Source organism: Etheostoma cragini, chromosome 19, assembly GCF_013103735.1.
Source record: "Etheostoma cragini isolate CJK2018 chromosome 19, CSU_Ecrag_1.0, whole genome shotgun sequence".
In the NCBI taxonomy this organism is placed as follows: domain Eukaryota; kingdom Metazoa; phylum Chordata; class Actinopteri; order Perciformes; family Percidae; genus Etheostoma; species Etheostoma cragini.
In genome coordinates this window covers 12,757,743-12,776,538 of record NC_048425.1, presented here as the reverse complement: position 1 = coordinate 12,776,538, position 18,796 = coordinate 12,757,743, and the positions used below count along the sequence as shown (strand labels likewise).

Here is an 18,796-nt window from a genome sequence, read left to right as displayed (position 1 = left end):
CACAGCGTCGAAGATTAGCATGACATGGTAAACATCATTTCAGCTGTTTTTATACCATTCAATTAGTTAACACATTTAGTACCATGCTTTTCTAGTTACTCAAAAAAAAAAAAAACATCTGTAATAGTTTTCTTAAAATAGAACTACACAGAAAGCCCCTTTTTAATTAGAAATGTCAAATCATTTAGTAAAAAAAGAAATTCCAGACATTGGGTTTCAATTAAACCTCCCATGTCACTTTGCCACCAATCTCAGCTCCAATCTCATAATTTTAATCTTTGCTCCCTCTTTTTGTAAATTGTAGCACTCATCTACTGCATTTAAAACATACAAATGACACTTTCCCAACAACAGCCTTTAGCCTTAAAAGTGTTTAGAGACAATGGTGGAAAAAAGGTTTTTAGCATCCACCTCTGTCCTTGTCGCTTCCTCTTACCTTATCTTTCTTTATGCATTAGTAATATATCTACCTCCAGACCACAACCAGCTCATGTATTTACAAAACCTTGTACGGCAGCAGTCGGGCCTGCACAATGGACTATTTAAATCACTTGCGTCAGGAGGTGTTCCTGTCAAACCAAATATGACAGCTTTTGACAACCAAGCACAACCTATCATCACTCTCTGTAATGGACCAATTAATATGAAAGAGCAGCAGCTCCTTGTTTGCACGTGTGTGTGCGTACGTGCGTGCATGTCAATACCACCTCCCAAACCCTCCTCCAAAACTCTCATATCAGTGATGGATTCTGCTTGGTTCCGTTAGGGATGACTACCTTTCTAGGCCATGCTGCTTGCTTAGCCACCTTCAGCTTGCGGCGGTGATTTATGGACTCCATTTTGAGTATACAAAAACACATTTTCTTGTGAGTAACACCCACAACATGTAAAAAGTTCATTCAGTGTTAAAGCGTACATACTATTTAAAAAAAATGTTCATAAACGTATTTTTAAGTTGTACCAGAATAGGTTTACATGGTTTCATTTTTTTTTAAAAAACACCAGATATTTGTTGTACTGCACATTGCTGCTGCTCCTCTTTTCAATCCGTGTGTTTAGGTCTCTGTTTTAGCTACAGAGTGAGACATCTTACTTCTATACTATCTTTGTTGGGAGTCAGCGAGATAACTCTTTCTCCAACTTTGGTCAGCACAAGGCAGGGTTAGCTCGGAGACTTTTACTAGACGAGGGCACATATCTGCAGAACAGGGACATGGAAGTAGTTCTTTTGGAGATGATGGTGAACTAGTGTGTGATGTGGCAGTGTTTTGCCATTGATAATGAGCTAGCATGCTACGGTTAGCCACCTTGCCTCGGCTAATGACGTAGAAAGCCGTGCAGATTTTGAACGAGTCACCCAGAGACTGAGGGCAGTATCTCACACAAAACAGCAGGGATAGTTTGTCTGCGTGTGGAAGCAAAGGTACACAAAATGACAAAATAATCCCAGAAAAGTGATTTTTTTCATAATATGGGCACTTTAAAATACTGTATGTAAAACCCCATAAACCGATGGACTAATGTTTTGGTTTAGATAGATTTGCGTATCCATAAACTAAATGTATTTATTTATTTCTAATTACCTGCAAATCAACTCTTTAAAAAATGAATATCTGCTTAGTCACAAGGAAATTAGCAATATTCCAATTTGGATATGTTAATGATAGTGTTTTTTGTTTTAAACGATCAAGGAGTTCAGATTCACTACACAGTGTTTAAGATTTTCTCCAGAAAATCTCCAGAAAAGCTGTAATAGTCAGTCTGGTCTGAAAAGAGTCATATAATCCACATAATCCCATGCGTTAAAATGTACACTTTGACAGGGCTGACAGAAAGATAATTACAAATCTCCTGAAAGAGGATTTTATTGGATACCTATTTGTATTCAATTAACAGCCTATTTCTGCTGGTTCTATGCCGGGTATGCAGTGCTGACATGCTACATTCATTATGTAAAGGCATCTAATTTGATTAAAACGTTTCTGTTTCTTTAACAGAAGATTTTTCTTTAAACCTTGAACCTCAAGAAGAGTTCACATTCGAGCCGTTGTGTAGAGCTTCCCAGACGAGGCCCCTGAGGTAACCCTGCCATATCAACAAAGACACTAAGAGAAGAGGATCACAATGTGCGGCTGGGTGACACTTCAGCCTCGATCTGCCAATCAGCCGCCACAGAAAAGAAAATGGAACAAAAAAAATAAATAAAGAGAACGGAACAGAGAAGAAGAGTGCAGGGTACAGACTGGGAGACCATCAGCTGGCAAATCGGACACGTGTGAGCGTGTGCGTGCATGTGAGATAAAAAGTGGCCTTGAGTAAAATATCTGTTTGTAGTCAAACAACTGGTATCTTTTTAACTGTGTCTTCCACTAGAAGCAAGTCATGTTTTAAGCAAACCTGACATTCTTGAAATGCTACAAACTGTGCTGTAAAGTGCTTCGAAATACCTTGAAAAAAGAAAAAAGTAATTTCCCACATAATTATTGCACAAAATAACACAGATTGAGTATAGCACTGAGAGTCAGAGAACTGTGAATGTGCTGCACCAGGAATTCTTACAGAATCCAACATGTTTATTTTTAAAATGACCAAAATTACATGTTGAACATGTTGCCCCCCCTTCTCTTAAAAAGCTACAGACTCAGAAATGGCATATTCTAAGGAAAGCTCATTGTGGGACTGGCTCTAGTGGCTTTCATTCTGAACCAAGGCTGAATTTTGGGAAGGAGACTTCAGATACAGTATTAGGGAACCACTAAGGTCTATATAAAAGAAACTTCAGATACAGTATCAGGAGACCACAAAGGTCTATATAATAAAGGGACTTCAGATACAGTATTAGGGGACCACTAAGGTCTATATAAAAAGGGACTTCAGATACAGTATTAGAGGACCACTAAGGTCTATATAAAAACATCCAAAGAGCACAATGTCATGGGACCTTTAATTAAGATAATGTATTAAGCAATGAGACCTTTAATTAAGATAATGTATTAAGTAATGAGACCACTGAACCAGTAAATGTAACTTACAAACATCTAAAGAGATCCTCAGCTGCAAAATTTACCAATTTAATTTGCAACAAACTCCAGGGCTCCAGTTTTTAATTTGGCCTAGTGCTTGTTGAACGTGCTAATGGGGAGCAGAGGAAACTGTGAAGTTGCTTCTTGAAGCATAACATTGATTTAAAATGGGCCTAAAGGTGCTCTAAGCAATGCTGGGTGACATTACTTCTTCTTGACGTTCAAAGTATTTTCAAACAAAACGAGACTAGCTTGCCCCTCTCTTCTCCACATGCCACCCCCCTCCCTTCTGTGCTTCCCCCCCCCCAAACCTTCTTGGCTGGAACACTATTTGTGTATACTGTTTAAGAGTGATTGCAAATAAAGCATAGTAAAATAAAAAGTTTCTGGCATGAGAATAATATGAGGTATATGGAATCCCAATGACTAGATGCTAGAATTAGAATTAGAATAGGACAGATTCACTGAGAAATAGATTAAGAATACATTCATCAACTAAAAAACAGTGATGCAAGTGAATTAGGGGCTGGAAAAAAAGTTTTTAGTAAACAGTGAACATCTCACATTGACATGGCAAAAACTAACTGCACAGCAGGCTAGTGTGGTGTTGGAAACTTCATAACAGACGTCTGTAGTAGCAGATGTCATGAACATGTATTGTCAAAACAATGTCATAGGGCACAAGCTGCTCAAAGCAGGAATTCTTGGAGCGCAAATCGTAAAGCAAGTTAACCTCAACGTCCCCATCCATTAAGTATGCCAGCTCACATTCCAGGTAATAACACTGCAGTTACTGAGAGGCATTACAAGTATCCAAGATGAAAACTTGATTAGATCTATTGAGAACAGAAACAATATATGTACATAATAGCTACAAGATAGAACACACTGGTAAATCTTTATGATCATTTTAGGGGCATTCTGTCAAAATCTGGACATTGTTATCGACAAACAGAGGAAGTAAACATGCCACTGGCCAGAATGATACCCAGGATGCTGGTATGAAATGTAAACCAGATATTCCAGATGAAATCACTGAATGCAGTGCGGCCAGAAATTAGTTTACATAACGTATATGAATCTGGGCCGCAGTTCAGAATACATCACTGGGTTCACCATGTTGACTGCAGGCTACAGGACACACATTGTGTCCTAGTCTGTAAGAAAATAGGATAAAAGGTATTGAATTATTGTATGAAGCATACCAAACTAAACTCGAGAATAAAAAAAAAGTTGAAAAAAGGTCATTAGTTCTGGGATATAACTGATACTCAAATGTAGAAATGATCGTACATTATTGATCCTACACAGTTCTCAACGTTATGTATTACAATTATGTTCAGGATGTTTCTGTTTCTCAACAATGAAAGGTCGCCGGTTTTCTCCTGATCAAAGGATTAGATTAAAACTCTGGAGAGGGTGGACAGTTTTAAATATCCAAAGACCAATCAGAAGTTCAGAACCACAAGATTTATTGTTATTGTGCAAAATGAACAACGAAATTGTATCTTGGGGTTCATATCAGTCGGGACCAAATATCGACGCGCCACATCACCTCTCTTGTGATGTCGGCGTTTTCACCATTTCAGATGCCCGAGAGACTTAAACCTTGTGTTGTCCTCGGGTCAAATTTGACCCATTTTCAAAAAAAACAAAAATTTCAAATCGGAAAGTGTCTTTCAACCAAATTTGAAGAAGAATAACGTGAATTGTTCCACACAACGCTCTTCACAAGTAAAATAAATGATCAGCCCACTGCTTTCTTTAAATTTTGATGTTTTGTAAAATTTTATAGCATTAAAAAAAAAACATTAAAAAAATTACTAAAATGTCCCAAATCTTTAAAAATGTGTGTGCGGGGGGGGGAACCCACAAAAATGTCAAAAGGTGCAGAAAAAAAAACAAGACAAAAACATCACAGGGAAAAGAAACAAAGGTTTTGAACCGTTGCACGGTTGACAGGAAGACAACACAAGGGTTAAAGCTCACACCGAGGGGCTCAGGAACCTTTACACCTGCACTATAGAGAGCAACCTGCCTGGGAGCATCACCATTCGGATGGGTGCTAGCACTCAAAAAGACAACCTTGCCCTTCAGAGGGTGGTCCGCTTGGCAGAGCGGATCATTAGAGCTCCTCTCACCAATATACAGGACATTAACATTAGGCGCTGCGGGGCTAAGGACACAACGGTTCTCAGGGAGCCCAGTCCCTGTTCTCTCTGCTGCCATCAGGGAGGGGTTATCGATGCTTGAGAACAAACTCAGAGAGGATGAGGAGGAGCTTCTCCCTCAGGCTGTCCGTCTGCACAATGAGAACTGTGGCTAGCCCCGGCCCCACCCACCCCCTTATTCTTTAATTCTCTTACTTCACAAAGAATTTCACACACTGTACCGTGTATGAGACAAATTTGAAATACAGTATATAGGCTGCAATAGACATATACTGTATATATACACATATATACATATACACACACACACACACACACACACACACACACACTATATATATTAGGTCCATTAAATAGTGTATGTCAAGTAATTATTAAGTGTAGTAAATAGCAGTAAGAAACACAAGTGTATTTCTTTCACTTTTCAGAAAAAAGGTTTTGGAGGGAAACCCCTGATGAGTATCCTCTGTTACTACTACATGCCATGCAGTAGTAGTTACTTCAGCAGAATTCAGTGTACCTGTTTCTCTCTCCAGAGCATCACTCCTTCCTCAATCAGTTGCTGCTTGAGTTGCAAACCCTCGTCCAAGGTCCTCATCTGCCCCTCCACGTATGCCCTCTCTCTCTGCCCCAGATTCCTGGAGGAGAGGGAGAGCATGCACAGTCCCATCATTACTGAGAGAAAACATCGGCCACCCCTGCTATGGTCATTGAGATGGCGCAATCCAATTTTTAAGGGCCAACAATGCAGCGGGATTCCAAATGGGAAAACAGAAGAGTAAATAAGATGGGGGCTGCTCTGTGGCTGAACTAAATTGTTTTCAAAGGCTGGCAAACACAATATGAGCGTGAACCTTGTGAAAACTTAATGAGATGTACTCTGCTTGTATGTGGTTTTGAGGCATGAGGCAGGGAATGAAATAACAAGGACTGTCAACAAAAAAGTGGGTTATCATATTAGAATTTACATTTACACACAAGCTACATTTCAGCATCATAGTATGGTCCATCTTTGCAGCTCAGATAAAATAAATGATGATAAATATGCCCTGGCAGGGGCTTGTGTTTTTTCGCATTTCGCCGATGTCTGAACAACCGGTAGCCCTATCTATGGGACGGAATAGAGCTCGTCGCCACTTAGCTAAATGTCTGCGTTGCCCTCGGATGCTCCGAAACGGACGTTAGAGGCAACAGAAACATTGCTGCATGGGACACTAGGTTGCTTAACATTACACTTGGTAGTATTGATGTTAGCCTACCGTTAGCAAGTAATTTAATGGATTAAGCATGGTTAAAATGTTGGCAGCTAAATGGTGTGTGTGTGTGTGTGTGTGTGTGTGTGTGAGTGACTGTATTTCACTGTAGAGGATTCCAATGCTTGGACATCCAACTGTCTGCCGCTAAAGCTTTGAGCTTAAAAGACACAAACTAGCACTGATCACTGCTGGGGGGGGGGGGGGGGGGGGGGGGGGGGGGATCTCTTATCATATATGTGTTGTTTAGTTTGTGTGCATGACAATCCCGTTTTGCAGCAATAAACGTTTCTTATTAGATAAAACAGATGTTGACACAGTTCTTTTTTGGGGACATCATTTGAAATTGGGAAAAATTAGAAGTTGGAAAAAAGGTTATAAATGCAATATATTGCAGAATATTGCAAACATATCGTATCGTGGCATAAGTATGGTGATGATATCGTATCGGGAGGCGTCTGGTGATTCCCACCCCTAGTCACTGATGTGTGAAAAACAACACTGACTAAAAGGTTGTGTTTACAGTCTGGAAATCCTAAATTTCATCTCAGTTTTGTATGTTATTTTTTGTTGTTGTATGTATCTTGTTTTTGTATAGACAAATGTATTTTTATACCATGTCAATGTATGATATTTTGTGTATTTCTTTCTTTAAGCATCAGTAAAAAGAGGGTTGCGTTTACTGAAAAATGGTATACCTTGTGATGCATTCATAGTTATTGTAAAATACCCTTTTCTTCTCTGTTTTTGTCGTTTAACATTAATCTACTGGTGAAAGAAGTTCTTATTGTTAAAAGTTATTAAGTTTAAAAAATCATTTAAATTCCCCAAACTTTTTCTGCTGATCCGAAATTCAACCGATACGCCACTCAAAAACTGTGATGTGCACCGTGAGTTTTGTGATCCGTTGTACCCCTAGTTTTGTTAATATTAAGAATTTGTCGTCTCAACTTTTCACCAAATAACAGAAAAGTATCGATAATGGTATCGATGAAGACTCAGATCTGACTCAGATCCCTACTTTGTATCTGGTTATTGAGAGAACAGATTTACAGAGCAAGAAAAAAAGAATATGTTATGAGGTGGGGAGTCAGATCTGTTTTCATCGTGCATGAACAACAATGCAATGCATATGCATTACAAGAGCAGGTCTGAACTACATCAGGGTTTTAAATACTAGTGACACCATGCCCCCTGGTGGCACAGTGAATGACTCCCTATCACCTGAGTGCAGCACGTCTAGCACACTGCTGCTGTGATAAATATCCTTATGTTAAAGACAACTTGGATTCAAAAAGATCTGCACTTTTATAAAATTGCCCAAAATGTACTGTTTGGTAGTTTTCCTAAAAAAGAATGGAATGGTTGAATATTTATATCTTTAGCAATGTGTGGGCCTCCAATGCCATATTTGAGTCAAAATCTGCATGTGTTATTTCATAAATATTGAATCTCGGTTTTGATTCAACTGACCAGCAAGTGTTCTGGCAGTGAGCGTGGCTGTTGTATTCATCGGAGGCATCGCAGCAATCTGGCACGAGACCCAGGAGAAACCAATCCAAAGCACATACAAGAGAACAGAAGAGCATTCAATATATCAGCAAGAAGAGGGGAGCCACATGTCTACTCTAAATTATGCGATTTATCTATCATTTGGCAAAAAAAACAAAACAAACACAGATTAAAGTTAATAACAAAGCTCAACAAAACCACATCATCACTAACAAATAAATACCTTTCAGGTGCTTTTGGAGCACAGCATCGGTCCATTTCTGCCCAAAACAATGTGACCACTATAACCATTTGCTTTTCAACATACAGCACATCACGTGATGTTCATTTACATTTAGTGACAAAAAAAATTACTCAAAAAAAAGCTATGGTGTAATGAGAGTAATGCTAAAACAATTAGCTGATTAATAGATTTCTCAAATCGACAGAAAATGAATCAGAAACTATTCTGTAATTAATTCATCATTTCACTAATTCTTTTCACTGGTTCCAGTTGGTTAAATTTGAGAATTTGCTGCTGTTCTTTGTCATATATGGTGGTTAGCTGAATATTTTAAAGATGCCATATTGGGCTGTGGAAAATTATAATGATATTTTACAAGAATATATATCATCTTAGATTTTGGATATCTTAATATGGCACAGGTGTTGTCTTTTCCTGGTTTTAAAGGCTGTATTACAGTAAAGTGATGCCATTTTCTGAACCTGTTCTATTACTTGCATTTACCCACTTAGTCATTATATTCACATTACTGATGATTATCAAAAATCTCATTGTGTAAATATTTTGTGAAAGCACCAATAGTCGACACTAAAATATCGTTACGATATCAATATTGAGGTATTTGTTAAAAAATATCGTGATGTATGATTTTCTCCCTGTTGCCCCGCCCTACTTTCTAACTACTTCATTGATAAAATGGTTAATAATTTTAAAAAACATAGTTTGACATTTTGGGAAAACTGCTTATTCACGTTTTTTTAAAGCATTCTCTGCCATAAATATGAAGGCGCTTAGCATCTGTTAGCCTAAAAACTTGAAACGGGGAAACTGCTAGCCTGGCTCTGTCCAAAGTTTTCAAAAATGTTTCCTATCTACACCTCTAAAGCTCACTACTTAACATGTTAAATGTTGTTTGTTTAATCTGTACAAAAAGAGTAGAAAAGAAAAAAGGAGAAGAGTAAAAAGGGAGCCAGGCTCACTGTTTCCTTCCCATTTCCAGTGTTAGTGCTAATCTAAGCCAAGTGGTTGATCTCTGCATCCTTACACCTAATAGACAGACATGAGAGTGGCAGAAATCTTCACTTTAAGGCTTGAGGCACTTTTCAACCTCAAGGAAGATTAGATATTTGTGTCTCTATGACATCTCTCTCTCTAGTTCAGAGAGGGTCTCAGCCACAGACAATCTGCTGGATGGTGTTTTGTAAGTGCTCAGATCTGGCTTTTGCTCAGATGTTTCCCCACAGAGAGTGGGCACAGTGTGATATTTCATAATTCCCCAGATCCCTATTGGTGACCGATGGAACGAGGGCTTTAGAGCCCAGGAAGTAGTCTGGTTATCACCAGACCAAGCAAAGCTCAATAGTTTTGAGATTGAGCGTTGGTCTGGGGAGTCTGCTCTGTATGTTCTCTGCACAAGAGGCGTGGCCAACGGGCATAGTTCAAATGACTCTGTACACAACTGGATGGTCCTTAAACCAATCAGACCAACCATCCGAGTGACGTAGACGCGACAGCGGCATCAACGGCTCTGCTGCACTTTGAGTGGTGTTTGGTAGCCGCCATGCTGAGTGTAAACAAGAAGCTGTTTGGATGCTTCTCTATCATCATCGTGTTAAACCCGCCAATAGGTAGGCAGGTAGAAAAGTCAGTTTGTGATTGGTTCGCAAATTGTGAACTGAAGCAGGAGAATTAAAGGTTTCCAGACCAAGCTGCAGGGCAAATTGAAATCACTGGCAGATTGGGTGGGGTTTACCCAGTCTACCCAGGAAGGGAAGCCAATGAAAATCTCTCAACATCTATTAAGTGGCTCCACTTGAGGCAGGGAAGGTATGAGAAGACAGGTGGGAGAAGAATAGAGAGAAAACAGAAGATGCTGCTGCTTTGAGAAATATTCCACTACTGCGATTTTAATCCTACAATTTCTAACCTGCTATGGTTTGCGTGCTGTCTATGCTGCTGAAACCGCTGGTGACAGAGAGTAGATGTTGACAACTACATGTACTGATTTTATCCAAAGTGGAGAGCTACTGGAAAACAAAAGTGAGAAAGGGGGCAGAAAAACATCTGATTAGGCACAAAGTGTGGCAGATTATACAAGAAAGAATGGAGCAAAGCCTTGAGGAAAAGGACAGGATGTTATTCAAGGAAAACGCGGAGGAGAGTGAGCAAATTGGTACGCGGGTGTTAGAGAGCCATGTTTGCTGTGTCGACTCTGTGTCTAACTCTGTTTGTTTGTACTACAGACAAAAAAAAGTGACAGTTTACATGGAAACTTTCTTAAATGTCCCATGGCATGAAAATTTCACTTTGAGGTTTTTAACATTAATATGAGTTCCCCCAGTCTGCCTATGACCCCCGGTGGATAGAAATGGTGATAGGTGTAAACTGAGCCCTGGGTATCCTGCTCTGCCTTTGAGAAAAGGAAAGCTCAGATGGGCCGATCTGGAATCTTGCCCCTTATGAGGTCCTGGGGAGCAAGGTTACCTCCCGTTTCTTTGTTTTGCCCGCCCAGAGAATTTTGCCTGCCCATGAGAGAGAGCTATCATGGCTTTCAAAGGAGCAAAGTGGCAGTTGGTCACGGCCACACCCCCAGCCTCCACCTCAAAAGCTACAGACTAAGAAATGGCACATACTAAGGAAAGCTTAGTATGTGGCTAGAGGCTGTAATTCTGCACCAAGAATACATTTTGGGAAAGAGACCCCCGATATAGTATTAGGGGACCACTAAGGTCTATATAAAAGAGACTTCAGATACAGTATTTGGGGACCACTGAGGTCTATGTAAAAGAAACTTCAGATCCAGTATTAGGGGACCACTAAGGTCTATATAAAAGAGACTTCAGATACAGTATTAGGGGACCACTAAGGTCTATATAAAAGAGACTTCAGATACAGTATTAGTAGACCACTAAGGTCTATATAAAAGAGACCTCAGATACAGTATTTGGGGACTAGTGAGGTCTAAATAAAAGCATCCCAGGAGCCCCATGTCATGGGACCTTTAACATGTAAAATATAAATTCCTGTCAATGTTTGCATAAAACAAACAGAGGTGTAAAAAGCAAACATAAATTCTAACAGAATTAAAAAGGAACATAGTTTGATTGAAACTTCACGCTGCCTCACAAATAAACAAGTTACAAAATAACATCAAACCTTTTCACAACCTATTTCTGAATAATTAAGACAGCAATTCATTTGCTGCAAGAATGCTTCAGTGGCTGCCCTTGTTGTCCTTGAAAAACTCTGAGAGAGACACATTGTTAATCCATTGCCTCACTTCAGGTTCTATAATGCTTATAAAGTCCCCTCTCTATTATGGAGACTATTATTTGATCCAATGTAATGCAATATGAAAAGCCTCACCACAGATGCCATCATTGACTCGCGATGATGGGATGTAGTGTGGGCGGAAACCCAGATTGGTGCAGTAGAATCGGCCACGAGGACAGGCTGAGGTGCCTACGTGGGGGCAGAAGCGGGGGTCATCAGCACTGCAGAATAAACTTTTAGATATAAATTAATCAAATTAAAACACATGCACAAGGGCTGATAAGATTAACTTAATAGTATGTCTCTTTTCATTCATCACTTGTAAAAAATAACGCTTGAATTTGTTTTTTTATTTTGTTTTTCAACAGCCACCCAGGCCCACCTGTCACCTAGTAACAGGTGGGTGCTTAGTGGCAGCAGTGTGCGGTTTATAGCTGCTTGCACCAACTCTTACTCCGATTCTCCACTGGGCACGTCTGGCTGCATTCTGGTTTTGTTGCGTCCTGCGAGGTGCCATACCACACCAGGAGTGTCTCAGAAGCAGAGCATCTTGCTGCCCAACTAACAGATTTTTTTGTCTCTACACATATTTTACAGAACAATCCCGTATTTATTAAGCTAGTATCTACCTTTCACTCTTAGCAATAGTGCAATTAAACTCCATGCCTCCTCTTTTCTGGTGATGTCCTATTATGTTTTTATCCTCAGCTTGCGTGAAGATACACCTGGCGCGTATCTCTAGCAGTGCGGAGCTAAGAGCCGCTTCGCGCTTCTGGAATGCGGTGTGGCGCGGCTGGTGGAAGATCAAGCATGGACTTCGATGGCAGCAGTTGCGGTCACAGAGGTCGGGGCGCCTCCGGAACGCTGCGCAGACGCGCCCAGTTGAAAATAGGGGTTAGAAGACAAAATGTTTCTCCTTGTGGAGGTAAGCTAGCCTTAGTCTTATCTGCAAACTATTTTAATTTGTTTTTAATGATGTAATAAAGTACGCTTTAAAAAGGACAACTATTTTGTAATGTTTGAGTGTACTATGCTGTACAGCCACTTTCCCATAGGAGGGATTTTTGCAGTTCCTAGAACGTAACATTCCTAAAACTTTTTTTTTCTCGTGTTACGACTGGAACAATTTCCTGATTTTTAAGTTCCTTTGACCACACGCAGTTCCTGTAACTATTTCAGCTCTTACTTCAGGGCAGGGTCTTTTCGCTGTTCCCTTTTCCGCATAGGAACCTAGGTCAACAAGAGCCGGGTTTCCGGTACAGACAGACCAACAAAGGGACAATTTTGGTCATCTTATGAATCAGTAAATTCATTTCTGAGACTGTATTAGGAGAGAAATTAACTGTTTAGATTTTGAATAAATGCAGTAGTGCAAAAATTGTTGCCAAATTGACAATTTGATTCAAAGTTTTCCGAGTTAAGAAGCTCCATAAAGTGACACAACAGCCAGCTAGCCAGTCATGCTCAGAGACCCCGCTGTAAGTTGGAGGTCTCAAGATAGATAGATAGAAAGATAGATAGACAGACAGACAGACGGACGGACGGACGGAAGGACGAGTAGACAGACAGACACACACGAGAGATGCGCCTACCAGTTTCTTTTTGGGAGACTTGTTTAAATTATGACATAGGCTCTAAACATTAGATTTAGTTCATACATTTTTTCTGATTTTAACGCTATAAAGACCGGGGCCGTGCTTGTGTGCCTCCCTTACCCCTCCTACCAGTTCTTATGGCCACTTAACCAGCGCAAAGCAAATGGCAAAAAAAACGGTTATGGGGGAAAGTAGTTAGTAGAACTGTTTAGAAATGGACTGTTCCTATAACTATGTCCCTGTAACTACATGGTCAGAAAGCGGCTTATGCACATCACCTCAAATTGGGCATGACTGTATCAGCTGCCAATATACAGTATGGGGTCAATCACTCCACTTCTTGCTTTTTCTGCACTCAGTTTAGTATATACGTTTATCTATCCACCAATGTACAATGAACTGAATCTTTCGCATTCTCAAACATATTTATCACTTATTTTATGAAAAACATATCTGAGAAGTAAGTCAAATGATGTTATTGCCCCACAAACAGAAATTCAATGTGAAGTAATTATTAACAGTGCAGGTCACAGTGGTGAATCACAGTTTAAGAACATTGGTAAACAGACCCCCACTCGCCCATAGTTGAACTTTTTACCAGGTTCATCAGAGCCATCTTCACAGTCGCAGTAGTCATCATTCACCTGCTCAAAGGGGATGATCTTCGACCCATCAATGCACAGAAAAGACTTCCTCTCCCTGTAGAACCGCTTGTCTGTTACAGAATAAAAACATTACAGACTTATGTATGCATATGACCTTGAACTGCAGCTAGAACTGTATCCAAACAGAGAGAAAGACTTTGAACATGAGGTTTCTATAACTAACATTTATGTCAGGATAAAAGCTCAGAGCTTGAGTCCAGAGACTGTACATAAATGCTAATGTTAGTGGGACTATTTGAAAATGGTTGGTTTTATTTCTACTAGCCAGAAGAAACTTCAAATCCAGTGTACAGTTGTTAAAAACTATCTGCAGCCATGGCAACTTGATCAGAACTTGCGACATGTTGTCTGAGTTGAAGATAATGAACTGTTAAAGTCACAGCACGTTACACCGTGCACTGTTATTTACAAATAGCATGATAGCAACTTAGCCTTAAGCTAGCTCGAAAGGGACAGTGAACTTACAAGACGAAGATATTCCTCTTATTTTCCGCGAGTCTACGAATCCACACCAAAAGACAGCGGCGATAATAATGTGGAAACGCATGTCAGGTGGCATAATTGTAAACAGTTTGCCTCCTGCCTCGCAAAAACCCGCTCAAAGGTGTTTCAAACTTATGACATCCAACATTTATACTGGCCATGTCCTGACTTCCTGAAACATGCGGTCTCGTGACGCTTCTGAGCTTTTCTATTGGGTTTTTATTTAAGCCACGTGTGATTCCCTTAACCAATCCTGAGTGAGAATGTTGTTCACAGAAACATAGACAGTTAAAAGACAGAAATCTTTAACTCATCTCAAAATGTCTAAAACAACATAAACAATCACACTTGAAGGAAAACATAGTATTACATATTTTGAATGTAAAGATAGAAATGTATGTAATATTGTTAATCTTTTCATTTTATTAGGTAAGTCTCATATTCATAAATCAAAATGTTCCAAATCAAGACCTTGTTTCAAACTACATTGCAAATTGAAATTGAAATACATTTTGAGTTTCTTGAATTAGCAAGAAATAAGAAAGCTACAGTTGTATCTGATGTAGAACATCTGTTGTCAGTATCCTTAACAAGGTTTGGAAGTCCATCAAATTTTTATTTTGGTTATTTATTTATTCGTTTTTATTATTTGTTTGTTTGTACTGTACTTATCACTTTCTTACTTGTTCTTGTTGTACTTGTTGCATTTTATCAGTTGCAATTATATCTACAATCGTATGTTCATGAGCTGTGAGGAGCGAATGTTAAAATGTCAAAAACGAAATAAAAGATGTTTTTCAAAATGAAAAGTGGCGCAATTTGTGAGCCTTTTTTGGCTAATGTTACTTAGATTTCTTTGTAATTGGTAAATAACATATTCTATGGTAACATGTTATGAATATTGTGACAAAATATGCTGCCCTCACTAGAGTTTCTTTCCACAGCAGGAAAAGTACGTGTTAGCCTGCTAATAACAACACAAATGATTGCTCCCTTTAATTAAAGAGTTCCAGTGGAAGTGACAGCGAGCCAATATGTAGGATCCTAAAACTCACAGCAGTTAAATGGAATCCAGCCATTAAGCATTTCATTATTTACACCAGTGCTTTTCCTACCTAAAGCAAGAGGGGCAGTAGTTAGCCTGCCATGGCAACCAAATGCATAGGCCTACTGACTGAAGATTAAACTCATGTGTGGCATACTTCCCTTCAGCAGGCCTGTCACGGTATGGGACTCATAGGCCAGATGTAACACTCTGTCCATCAACATTGACCACACACTCATTCACTACATTGTAACAGTTCAACTTTTTATTTAATTTGCATCACTTTAAAATAGGCCAAATAATGAAAATATGAAGGTGGGTGTTCTTTTTTAATCTCATGTTGTAGGAAATTAGATAGATAGATAGATAGATAGATAGATAGATAGATAGATAGAGAGAGAGAGAGATAGATAGATAGATAGATAGATAGATAGATAGATAGATAGATAGATAGATAGATAGATAGATAGATAGATAGATAGATAGATAGATAGATAGATAGATAATGTATACTTTAATAGTCCCACAATGGGAAATTACAATTTAAACTCTTTTGTTATTACACATGTTACACACAGGCCTGAATTACACACACATGCTCACTACCTATGCATGCACTTATGGAGAGATGTCAGAGTGGGGGGGGGGGGGCTGCCCATGGAAAGCAGTTGGGGGTTTGGTGCCTTGCTCAAGAGCAGATAGATAGATAGATAGATAGATAGATAGATAGATAGATAGATAGATAGATAGATAGATAGATAGATAGATAGATAGATAGATAGAGCCTATTGGCACAAAATCATGAACACATCTAAAACAAGAGCACAGTTTGTTATCTTTATTAATTATTAATAAACAATCTTTACAAATTTTATACGATAAAAAGGAAACAGTTCTGATAGGGAAATTGTAACAATGCCTTGATTTCAAGCAGCACTTTAATTGAGTTTAAGGCACTTAAAGGCGATGTAAAGGCAGGCCGAAATCTGAAGCCCCGCAGTTTACAGTAAGATTAGCCTACCTAAAGAATGTTGTCATTTTTCACTGTTAAGTCTTGTATAAAGACCCGTACTGCACAGTGACTCCTTGCTCTGAAGATAAGAAAGGTCTCGGATCATGCCCGGGAAGGAGTAAGAGTCCAAGGGTGGACGCAGTGGAAACACTGGCATCAGTCCGGATGTCATGTATGGTGACATAAAACCTGCCATGCCGCCGTTAGCAGAGGAGTAGGCCAGCCGCAAGGGACTGACACCGAGGCGGGGGCCGAGCCCGTACAGACTGTCAGCGGCCGTCGGTGGCATGTGGAGCGGGGAGAACGCAGACTTGTTCCCCTGAGCACCGAGCGCTCCAGGCAGTCCAACGGAAGCCCTGAGCGCGTTTGCGTGATTAGACAGAGACAAGCCATCAGAGTCAATTTTGTTCCCTTTGGAGCTCAACACCAGTTCAATTGATCTGACAATGTCGCCTTTGCATGTTCTCACCATAGACTCCAGGGTGTCCCGCTTCTGATGGGGGAAGATTTTGGCCATGATATCAGTGGGGTTCCGGTCCAGGCCACGGTAGTCCTTGGGTTTCTCCGACTCGCTGCCTGACTCCGGATCCGACGAGGAAAGTGACCTCTGTGGACTCTCTATGTGGTCTGAGCGCTGATCGAACACTGGGGATGGACTTGCGCTGTCATTGAACGCAGCGGCGTTGTCCTTGTTTGGAGACAGATCTTTCTTGTCGGTTGGAGAGGGCAGCCGTGCGGCGTGGGATGCAAATAGGGGTCGACCCATGAATCCGTTATAAAAGTTGTACTTGCTCAGTTTGTCATCTGAAATGTGGAAAAACAGGTTTAAAATATCATGCGCAAGGTTCTGTTTGCGTAAAATCCAATACAGTCTTTAAAAAAAAATTAGCCTACATTTGCCTATCTTTTGTGGTATCCAAACTCTAACACAAATTGCAAATGAATCAAATAATATTGCAGTGATTTCAACTGCTTGATGATGATAATAATAATAATAATAATAATAATAATAATAATAATAATAATAATAATAATAATAATAATAATAATAATAATAAATAATAAATGATCTCCAATGTCAAACATGGTTTCCAACTCACCATGTTGTTGGTGTGCTCCGAAAACATCAAAACCGGGAGCTGTTGGAGCTTTGCTGGTTGCAGGCCCCCCGGGGCCTACGGCTGCCGCCTGAGGGGTCCCTGTTTCCCCAACGATCCCCGAGCCGGGGTACATGAGCCGGAGCTCCCGGGCCTCGCTCTCCTCCTGAGCCTGCTGCCTCCTCAGTGCCACCTGCGCGGCCATCACCCGCTGCCTCTCCGCTATCAGCGTGCACTTTGCGCACACGCAGTCTCTCCAGCGACAGAAACGCTTGTGGCCTTTCAGCGCGGAAACAACGCCGTGGTTTCTGCATCTGGCGCACTTCGGGGTGCGGGGGTAACCCCTCTCCAGCGCGGGGTTACAACCCCGGAGGATGAGATGCGGAGGGCGCATGAGGGAATGAGGCACCTGCAAACTGCCGAGAGGGTTGGCGGTGTGCCCGGCCAGGCCAAGCGGTCTGATCCTGCTGTCCATTGCCTGAATAGTTGCAAACACAACGTCTTAAAGTCCAATACAGTTAGTCAAGTACTCAGTCAAGTGATGTGGCCTTCTCTGAGTGACTGGCGTCTCTGTAATGCCAGTGGCACCCTGAACCAGCGCGCCTTAAGTGTCTCCTCTCCAGGTGGTTTTAGATGAAATACAACACCCCGGTTACACCCCTTTCCGCTCTAGTTAATACCCTATCATGTTTATTTGCATCCCGGATGAATAGTGGTCTAATCTGATCCAAATGAGCCTATTTGCAGCTGTGGTTTAAGAAAAATGAGAGACAAGACTTTGTATGATCTGGAATTGGCATTTAAGACATTGTGATCTGTAGGAACTTACAATCTAGAATGCAATGAAGTGTTGGTTGTTTTAAGAGTTATTTTTATTTTGCACCACCAGTCAAAACGTGTTACTTTGAATTAGGAAACCAAGCTTTTTCAGAAAAGAAAAACATGTTGCCTCAGGTCAGTTAGATACAATGACCCTCTTTGGTTGCTCTACTGAGCAATGAATATTCATAATTGGGATGCTTTTAACAGAACAATGGCCCTAATAATGGTCACAAAAGCAACAGGTAATTATCTACCTGGTTATTCTGTTCAACAAATTACCTTGACAAAAGCCCCATCTGTCAACAAACACCCAGCAAGATTGGTGGATCACTAATTACACCTTGTCACATGTTTCATTCATTTCTCTCCATTTAAGTAGGATCCAGTTGCACGCAGCAGATTGCCTTACAGTTAATACATGGAAAACAACTTGAGCATAATGTGACAAACAGTCACCAAGGGAAACCTATAACTTAGGCACTGTAAGTTGAACATCATGCACACTGTCCTCCTCAACTTTTTGCATTCACTGCAGTAGCCTATGCATAAATACAGTTTGTTATGTTATTATTATTAAATGCTTGACTGATATGGCATGCATAAACACTTCAAATAATAACAA

The 18,796-nt window shown here is 40.2% G+C and overlaps 2 protein-coding genes and 1 long non-coding RNA gene across 6 annotated transcripts in view; 1 reads left to right on the top strand and 2 right to left on the bottom strand.

Annotated features, from left to right (window-relative positions):
* Positions 1-14,379, bottom strand: part of LOC117934553 (glucosidase 2 subunit beta-like) — a 118,819-nt gene extending 104,440 nt beyond the window's left edge. For all 3 annotated transcript variants that reach the window (XM_034856290.1, XM_034856293.1, XM_034856292.1), the window contains exons 1-5: positions 14,181-14,379; positions 13,649-13,765; positions 11,549-11,644; positions 7,921-7,978; positions 5,715-5,832 (exon numbers count right to left, since the gene is read on the bottom strand). In XM_034856290.1, the coding sequence (XP_034712181.1) occupies positions 5,715-5,832; positions 7,921-7,978; positions 11,549-11,644; positions 13,649-13,765; positions 14,181-14,274 (483 nt within the window). In that variant the 5' untranslated portion in view covers positions 14,275-14,379. The remainder of the gene's footprint in view (positions 1-5,714; positions 5,833-7,920; positions 7,979-11,548; positions 11,645-13,648; positions 13,766-14,180) is intronic.
* LOC117934554 (doublesex- and mab-3-related transcription factor A1-like) lies at positions 122-17,956 on the bottom strand. Of its 2 annotated transcripts, XM_034856295.1 has the most exons (3): positions 17,356-17,956; positions 16,265-17,059; positions 122-131 (listed from the first exon to the last, which is right to left on the bottom strand). In XM_034856295.1, exons 1-2 carry the CDS (start codon positions 17,825-17,827, stop codon positions 16,278-16,280), a joined length of 1,254 nt encoding a protein of 417 aa, XP_034712186.1. In that variant the 5' UTR covers positions 17,828-17,956; the 3' UTR covers positions 122-131; positions 16,265-16,277. The 2 variants fall into 2 exon arrangements, with proteins under 2 accessions (XP_034712186.1, XP_034712185.1); XM_034856294.1 differs by lacking the exon at positions 122-131 and having other exon boundaries at positions 16,067-17,059.
* LOC117934555 lies at positions 6,421-12,943 on the top strand. Its single transcript, XR_004654503.1, has 3 exons — positions 6,421-6,432; positions 9,183-9,187; positions 12,776-12,943. It is a non-coding gene; the product is annotated as an uncharacterized LOC117934555 (long non-coding RNA).
* Positions 17,957-18,796: the final 840 nt, after the last annotated feature.